We start from the raw sequence: 8,658 nt of genomic DNA, 5'->3' as shown, positions 1-8,658 counted from the left end.
TCGGACTTGGCTCCCGGCAATGCTTCTCCTGACCTCCGGGATGCTGGCTCTCATCCCTTCTGTGCTCCCTCTGGCCCCTCCGGCCCACCCAGACCCCTCACCCCCATCCGCAGACTGTGATAAGAATGAGGAACAGAAGGCCGTGGCTGCCCCTTACTGTATCCTGGAGTCTGAACTTTCCTGTTTAAAGCTCATAACAACCAACTGTTCGGTCTACAGACGTCCAGAAGGCTTGTTCTGCGCCCCAGCCCTGCACTGAGGGCACACAGGCATCAGTGGACCCTGGCGTGGCTGGGAGGCACAGCAGGGGCTCCAGGGGCCGGGGGATACACCAGAGGATGGGGAGCAGGGACGGGTTTTTGGAGGGTGACCCTTGAGCTGACTGAGCTTCCCAGGATGACCAAGAGTGCTTCTCCGGGGGACGGTGACCGCCCTCCACCCCCACGTGGGTGTCAGGAGTCTGTGGCACCCGTAGCCCCCTGGATTTCCGTCACGACACTGACGGCCGTACACTGCCACTGCTCACTTAGGATCTATCTATTCCTGTTTCCTTAAGGACAGACCCACCTCCATATCCCTAGAATCACCCAGAACAGGGTGGGCAAAGGGCCTCTGCTGAATAAAGACAAAGGGTGGAGTAGGAGACAGGCAGGCAGAGGGCCACAGAGGACAAAAGCCTGAAGGTCTGAGGCAGCTCCTGGGTTGAGGGGTCCACCCCTCCCAACCTGGTTTTTCCCCTTGGTGGTTTCTCCAGCTCCACCCCTCAGCCCCTCCAGAGTGGTTTGCACGGCTTCCTGCTCCCAGTAGTCTTGCCGCCAGCATCATGACAATTGCCATCTCCCTTTCCTGCCTCCTGGCCCTGTCTGTGGCCAGCCTGGCCCCAGGCATCCAGGGCTCCCTTAGGAGCCAGGTAAGTGCCTCCCGCCTTCTTCCCATATCCTTCCTTCCAAAAACCCCATGCCTGGGCCTCACTCAGAAACAGCCTTATTCCCATTGCTCAGGGGGGCAAGGTGATTGACATGCTCAGGGAGACAGAGCAGCCTGAACTGCTGATCCCCCCGCCCAATCTCTGCAAGGCTGGGAGGTGTGGTGTGGTCCCAGGGTTGAGATGACTCCTCACCATCTAACCGACTCTCCGGTCCCACCCCTGCCCCCTGATGCCCTGCCAGGACCCAGGACCCCAGCCGCTGGAGCTGAAACAGGTCTTCACTTTGTTCCAGATCCAGTACAACCGGAGTTACTCAAACCTAGAAGGTATCAGGGGGCATGTACAGCTCCAGTCCCACCCCGCTTCTCCCATTTAATAGGGGACGAATCAAGATTCAGGGTGGGGAACAGCTTGGCCAAAGGCACTCAGCAGGACAGTGCAGGGCGGGGGGGGTTGGACTCCCTGGTTTCCTAAATGTACACGTGGGGACGGGATTATTCTTTGCTCAGAACTTGGAGGGCAGGCAGCAGCTGGTGGGGGTCTGCCCCAGCGGAGAGGACCCCCTTGCCTCCACAGCCACTTTTCCTGTGCCTCCAGGCAGCGGGCTGATTGCCAACATGAGTTCATTCAGAAACACCAAGCTGGGAACTCTCTGCGCCCAGGAGGTCACAGCCCTGCTCCTGCCCTCTCTCTGGGTCTCATCTTCCACGGGGGTGTGAGTGGGTATGTTTGGACAGCTTACAGGCCAAGCTGCCCATGCCAGGGGCCTGTACCAACCCTCCCACTCCTCCCCCACCTTCATCGTGTTTCAGCTCTGAACCTGCAATCAGAGGTGTGAACTGGAGGTGGCGAAAGTAACCGGGCAGGAAGCCAGTCTCTGGTCACCCAGCTTTCCTTTCTGAGTCACTCTGTCTTCAGACCTTTTACTTATCTTCTCCGTGGGTGGGCAGAGATGCCCCCCTTGCTGCCTTGAGGGGGGCGGGGAACCCAACCCTAGATAGGCTGGGAAGCCACTTCCTTGACCCATATGTCTGCAGTGGGGCCTGGCGGGGCCACAAGAGGAGTGGAGCGAATGCTCACCTGGGTGAGTGTGGGTGGTAGGATGCTCAGCCAGCAGCCACTTCCTGCCCACGGGGGCTGGGAGGCAGCCCAGGACAGCTCCCTTTCCATCCAGAGTACGCTCGTCGCCTGGACATCTTTGCACACAACCTGGCCTGGGCCCAGAAGCTGGAGGAGGAAGACTTAGGCACGGCCGAGTTTGGGGTGACTCCATTCAGTGACCTCACAGGTAACAGACACTTCCTGGACCCGAGGTGGGAGGTGGGGAGGCAGTGACTTCTTCGGGGATACCGGCAGATGGACAGACAGGGCAGACGTTCAGCTTTCACTTCCTGGAGAGGGACCCCGAAGACCAGAGGCCTGGTTGCTTGGCCCAAATCAGGCAGCAGGGGCAGGTGTGGGCCCTAGCCCAGTTCAGGGGTGAGGCGGCAAGTGCAGAGGGATGCATCCTAGGAAGAAACCTGGCTTCTCTCTGGGCCTCGACATCCATGCCTGTCTCCTGGGGTATTATGGGGACTCAAATAATCGAGAATATGGATGGTTGTAGTGTGTGAGGCAGAATGTGGGGGAGAAGGAGTTCAAATCATGACCCTAGTGGTCCTGTCTATCCTCCAGAGGAGGAGTTTGGCCAGCTCTATGGGCATCGGAGGATGGACGGAGTTGCTCCCGATGTGGGCAGAGAGGTGGGGTCTGAAGAGTGGGGGGAGCCCGTGCCCCCAACCTGTGACTGGCGGAAGCTAAATGGAGTCATTTCCTCTGTCAAGAAGCAGGTATCTGCCCCAGCCCGGCCTCGTCCAGCCCTGGTGGGGGAGGGAGAAGAGGGGGGCGAGGCCCAGAAACCTTCTCTGCTGCCTCCCTCCTGTAGGAAAGCTGCAACTGTTGCTGGGCCATGGCAGCGGTGGGCAACATCGAGGCCCAGTGGGCCATCAAACACCACCAGTCTGTAGAACTCTCTGTGCAGGGTAAGGCTGGCAGAGCAGGGCCACTGATGGGGGAGAGGGAGGCTGGGAGGGGCCAGGGCATGGCCCACCCACATTTTCCCTTCTTGCACCAGAGCTGCTCGACTGTGGCCGTTGTGGGGACGGCTGCAGGGGTGGCTTCGTCTGGGACGCGTTCATAACTGTCCTCAACAACAGTGAGTGCCCTGCCTCTCTGGGCAGCTGGGGGGGGGGCGGGGGGGAGGAACATTCAGGAGCGGAGCCTCCTCCCTGGTCTTGTTTATCTCCAGGTGGGCTGGCCAGCGAGAGGGACTACCCGTTCCAGGGAAAAGCCAAACCCCACCGGTGCCTGGCCAAGAAGCATAAGAAGGCGGCTTGGATCCAGGATTTCACCATGCTGCAGGACAACGAGCAGAGTGAGGGCAGAGCAGAGGCAGGGGTGGGGGGTGGAGAATGACAGGGACAGACAGACCAGGATGGAGACAAACAGACTGGGCTACAGAGATGGATAGACAGAGAGGTGGCGGGTGGGGGTGGAGGTGGAACCACGAGCCAAGCACCAAGGGCACAGAGTAAGCGAGGCCTAACGGCACCTTCCACCCCCAGAAATCGCCTGGTACCTAGCCACTGAAGGCCCCATCACCGTGACCATCAATATGAAGTTCCTGAGGGTGCGTGAGGATCTGGAAGGGGGGGGTGATCGAGGAGAGGCATCTAGGGGAGGCGGCCTCAGACCCATCCCCTCTGCGCCTGCAGCAATATAAGAAGGGTGTGCTCCAGCCCCCACCCACCGCCTGCGACCCGATGCATGTGGACCACTCTGTCCTGCTTGTGGGCTTTGGGAAGGCCGAGTCAGCGGTGGACAGGCGGGCAGGGGCGGCTGCATCCCAGCCCCGGCCTAAGCGCTCAATCCCGTTCTGGATCCTGAAGAACTCCTGGGGCGCCGAATGGGGTGAGAAGGTGAGAAGGCGACCTCCTCGGGGGGACGGGCCAGGGCAGGCCTCTCCCCACCTTTGGGCCCTGAGGTCCCCTTAACTTCCTAGGGCTACTTCCGCCTGTACCGAGGGAATAATACCTGTGGCATCACCAAGTACCCACTCACTGCCCGAGTGGACCGACCGGTGAAGAAGCGCCCGGTGTCCTGCCCTCCCTGAGCCTGCGCCACCGACCGCCCCGAAGCTCTGTCCTGCCACGCCAGCTGTCCCCTTGCTGGCCCCACCCAAGGCTTTTGCCCGCCCTCCTCATCTTGCCACTACTTGAATAAACCAAGACAAGCACCCAGGTTTCCAAGTGAACTCTGCTGGGGTGTGGAAATGGTGGGGGAGGAGGGCGGGAGGGCACCGACGCCACCCGCTGACACATCCTGGTCTCTGCGGGGCCCACGTACACATACATCCATATAGGGGTTCCCAGTGACCCTTAGAGGCAGGTGCGTGCACACCCACGCACACTCCCACGCACAGGCTCTTCCAAAGTCATGGCAACTTTATTGTCACGGTGGGCAGGGCGGTGGGCGGGGACCTCAGTCATGATAGAGGCGCAGGAGGCAGCCACGGAGGGTGCCCATGTAGCGGTCCCAGAGGGCCTGGTGCCTGTAATGAAAACAGTAACGTGTACTCGATCCCTACTGTTTCTGGGAACTGCTCTGGGAGCTTCCGGTGCCTAAGTGGCGCCTTCGCTCCTCCCAATATTCTTAGAATCATTATCACCATAATCTCCAGGTTCTATGGGGGAAATGGAGACACAGAGAGGTTAAGGAACCCACCCGAGGTCAGGTCACAGCACCTAAGAGGTGGAGCCCACAAACAGACTTCCACCCCCGGGACAGAAAAGAGAACCCCGAGTCTGCAGGAGGGCTAGGCCCTGGCAGACAGCTCGCTGCAGCAAGGCCAAGCTGGAAAGGAGGCCTGGGGTCTCTCACCGGAAACCATCCAGGGAGTGGACGGACGCCGAATACTGATTCAGAAAGAGCCGCACGTCATTCAGGGGCCAGTGGTCAGAACGGCAGGGTTCCACGAACTGTGGGCCCAAGGAAACATCTGGCACTGGTACAGCCCACGACAGGCCACGTTGGGGATCACAGGGTGGCAAGCAGGGCAGCTCACCTTCTCCACGAGGTCCACAAAAAGGTCTCTGACATCTTTATTGTGGGTCAGCTTGGCGGCCACGTTCACCAGCCCCCGGGATAGGTTCTGTGGAGCAAGGAGCCTGGGAGTTCTGCCTTTGGTCCCAGAGGCTGGAGGCTGAGCCCAGAGTCTGGAGGAGGCGGTAGGGATCCCCCCGCCCCCAAATCTATCCACCTCCCTCAATCAAATAACTCCTCAATGTTTATGAGCTGACTTCCCCCTCCCTGGTGAGACGGGGCGGCCAACTACCTGCCGGCCAACGTCCGGCATGAGGAGAGTTGCCCAGTGGGGACACTGCACTGAGGCTGACGATGCCCAAGGGACAGAGGCTGGACTGGGCCACCGACCTTGAAGTTGGCTTCCATCTCAGAGAAGACACCAAGCTTTCCGCGGAGAGCAGTACACACCAGACTGGAGGGAGACAGGATAAGCCCAGAGCCGCCTGGGCCCTACTCAGGCCCCACCCTGTGGACTCCTCACCCCGGGACTCCCCAGGGTCACCTCTTATGCAAGTCCAGAAGGTCTTTGTCAGCCACAAGCATCTTGAGCTCCTTCAAGTCTTGGAGAAACTCCTTGTCTAAATCCACATCCATGTCATCCACCTGGGAGTCTGGAGGAGACCCAGCAAGGGGGGAGGGGGGTGAAAACCCCTCCAGGGACACCCGGAGCCTTCCACACCCACCACCTCAGTGACCCCAGGAGACAGAAGAGGATGTGTCAGAAAGGTGGAGTGACTTGCCCCAGGCCACAGCAGGCCCTTTGTCTGCAGACAAGGTGTGCGTGGGGACACTGGACTAGGGCCAGAGGCGGCTGCGGTGGGGGCACCGAAGAAGAAAGGACACTGGGACCTGGGGCCTGCAGGAGACACCGCTGGTGGCGAACTGGGCCCTGAGGAGGTGGAGAGGCATCCGGGCACCGGGGTCAGTGGGGGCCTCACCGACGGCTCCGAGGGTCCAGTTCTGGATCATGAGCTCAGCACAGAAGGCAAAGTCACCAAAGCTCAGATACTGCAGTTTTTTCTTCCCGGTCTCAAAGCGGTTGCTGGCAAAGAAGACAATGGCCGCATAGTCCCTGCAGGGAGGGGAGAGGGGGACCTGTCAGGGTTTGACATTCTTTTTTGGCGAGCAGCTCCCACCAGAATCACTGGCTGGGCGTCTGCGTTCTGGCCTGTCTCTGCCCCCACTCACTATGTGACACGTTTTCAGTCACTTCTCTCCGGGCCTCCTCACCTGCCTACAGTGTCAGCTCAGGTCTCCTAAGGGACACAGAGGGAGACCAGAGGATAAGTTACCACTCACTGGGCACCGAAGCCCCAGGGGCCCCGCCACGGGCTTTCCATGTGGCGTCTCGCAACAGCCCCACTGGGAAGTGGCCAGGCTGGGATCTGAAGCCAGGCCAGTCTGATCCAAAGCACAGACTACACGTAGGATCCCATCCCGCAACACAATCAGAAGGTCAAGTGGGTTGGGGTGGGGAAGGTGGCCCTGCCTCATGGCCCAAGGAAGGAGCGCGTGGGAAGGGGCGATGGCTGGCTCCTTGCCTAGCCCCTCACCTGGCCAACCGGTCAGAAAGGAGAAAGTGTTGCTGAATGTTATCCACCAGGGAGCCCCGCATTTCCTCCACCACCTTGAAGACTCGCTTAAAGTTGTCAAACTGTGCGGAGGTCAGGGGAGGAGGGAGGACTGGTCAGAGGTCGGTCACCCAATAAACTGATCCAACATCCCTCCCTCACCTCCTCTGTCCGTCAACAGATGCTGACGTACCGCGGGGCATTCTTCAATGAAATTAACTTTTAATACTGCTATCCGCTCAACCACGTTGCCGTGGATAAATGTTTCCTCACTCCTACAATTCCCCCTATTTTGGCATCATGCCCTCTAGTTCTTCGGGAGCTTGTGCTGGAAATGACCCTCTCGGCTAAGGTCCAGAAAGTTAAAAATGAACAAATGCTAAGCTGTACACAGGGAGTGAACAAGAGACACAGAGAAAAGATACTAAAGGCCCAGAAAAAGGGTTACTTCTCACTGGATCCCCAGAAAGAGAAGGTGGAGAAAGTGGCATCTAATCCCCTGCTTTGTAGTTCAAGGCCAAGAATATTAGCCTCTACCCTACCCTCTGGGTAGGAGGAGCATGAGCAAGAAAAGGGGTGGGGGGGCCGCCGGAAAAACGTAAGCCAAGAAAGGCTGGCAGGGACCAGATCGCAGGAGAGTAAGTGTGGCCACTATCTGGGATGGAGTGGGAGCCAATTAAAGTTTATGGGGAGGGGAAAGCGATGGTCAGATCTGAGCTTCTGAAAGGATCGCTCCAGCAGAGAGCAGGGGGTGGTCTGCAAGGTGCAAAGCGATAGGAGAGGAGACTGGGTAGAAGCCCCTGCCACCACCAGAGGTGGGGAAGGAGGAGGAGCTGGGGCCGTGACCAAAGGGATGGAATGAAGGTGCAGCCTGGACATGGGATTTTGTGTTGGTGTGGGGGAGTGCAGTGCCCACTTGTCTCCGGCAGCTCTTGAGGGTGATGCCCGTTTTGGTGCTGATGTCATCCAGGTCTTTCTTGGTGCCCTTGGACAGCTTCTTGCCCAGGACCTCCCGCACAAAGGCCTCGTCAAAGGCATAGTACCTGCGTGGAGGCAGAGGACACCGCTGACTTTCCATATAGGAGGAGAAAGGGGGTCTGGCAGGGTCTGGGTTTGGCCTCTCCTGCTCTCACTTTTCGCACAGCTTGTGTTATGTCCCATCCCAACCCGGGCCTCCGTTTCGGCCTGCGCAATGGGCCAGACGGCTCGGCGTCCCCACCTCTCGATCAGCAGCGCCTGTCGAGACGGCGGGATCTGGAAGATGAGCTGGTGCAACAGCTTGGGCGGTGCGTGCAGAAGGCGCTCGAGCATGTGGAAAGTACGGTAGTGGTCCATGGTGTCGCTCTGCAGCACCGCCGCCGTGGCGCCCGTCTGCTCCAAGATTCCCGAGCGCACCCGCAGGGACACCGCGTCGCTCACTGGGGAGTTGGGGGGACCATTAGGACCCGCTTGGCCCAACCCATAGGTCCTCCGGGGATCCCAGCTCTGACCCCTACATATCCCTGACTCCCTCCGCCCACTTCACCGTAGGACCCCCAGGCCTGGCCCCGCCCCCTCACGCATCCCAAACAACCGCGCCTTCGGAACGGCTCTGCAGGCACCCCACACACACCCGAGTAACCATCCAGCCAGAGGCGATACACGTCCTCGTCGATGAGGGTCGTGTTCCCCACGAAGATATCCAGTTCGCTGGTCATGGCGACGCCCGAACCCGGGCGCGGTTGCAGCGCCCCGGCTGGAGCGAGCACTGCCCGGGGCGCGGGGCCCCGCCGGCGGGCTACTTCCGGGAATGCGGAGCTTTGGCTCCGCGCACCCGGAGCCAGAGAAGGACTACTTCCGGGACAGAGAGAGTGGGAGGGAGAAGCGGCGAAGGAAGAGGAGTAGCTCCTCCCCCCGGCGGGAGGGGCAATCTCAGGTCCCTTGTCCCCGCCCCCTGCCCCCACCCCCACTCCTAACCTGGCCCAGTCTGCAGGAAGACTTTGGGAGTCGAGGCCAGCGGCCGGTCTCGCTTGCCCCTCTAACCTACCCCCTTCACTT

At 59.9% G+C, this 8,658-nt stretch overlaps 2 protein-coding genes across 2 annotated transcripts; one reads left to right on the top strand and one right to left on the bottom strand.

Annotated features, from left to right (window-relative positions):
* Positions 1 to 808: 808 nt before the first annotated feature.
* CTSW (cathepsin W) lies at positions 809 to 4,202 on the top strand. Its single transcript, XM_029914737.1, has 10 exons — positions 809 to 910; positions 1,170 to 1,254; positions 2,103 to 2,216; positions 2,603 to 2,757; positions 2,853 to 2,949; positions 3,042 to 3,122; positions 3,216 to 3,341; positions 3,532 to 3,596; positions 3,682 to 3,885; positions 3,969 to 4,202. The coding sequence occupies exons 1-10, from the start codon at positions 824 to 826 to the stop codon at positions 4,077 to 4,079; spliced, it is 1,125 nt and encodes a 374-aa protein (XP_029770597.1). The 5' UTR covers positions 809 to 823; the 3' UTR covers positions 4,080 to 4,202.
* A 188-nt stretch (positions 4,203 to 4,390) lies between these two features.
* On the bottom strand, positions 4,391 to 8,436 carry FIBP (FGF1 intracellular binding protein). The gene is made up of 10 exons (XM_029914738.1): positions 8,234 to 8,436; positions 7,841 to 8,039; positions 7,538 to 7,664; positions 6,604 to 6,704; positions 5,989 to 6,122; positions 5,553 to 5,661; positions 5,399 to 5,462; positions 5,031 to 5,117; positions 4,847 to 4,944; positions 4,391 to 4,517 (listed from the first exon to the last, which is right to left on the bottom strand). Exons 1-10 carry the CDS (start codon positions 8,316 to 8,318, stop codon positions 4,448 to 4,450), a joined length of 1,074 nt encoding a protein of 357 aa, XP_029770598.1. The 5' UTR covers positions 8,319 to 8,436; the 3' UTR covers positions 4,391 to 4,447.
* Positions 8,437 to 8,658: the final 222 nt, after the last annotated feature.

Source organism: Suricata suricatta, chromosome 11, assembly GCF_006229205.1.
Source record: "Suricata suricatta isolate VVHF042 chromosome 11, meerkat_22Aug2017_6uvM2_HiC, whole genome shotgun sequence".
NCBI classification, from domain to species: Eukaryota; Metazoa; Chordata; class Mammalia; order Carnivora; family Herpestidae; genus Suricata; species Suricata suricatta.
This window is presented reverse-complemented; position numbering and strand designations above follow the sequence as displayed.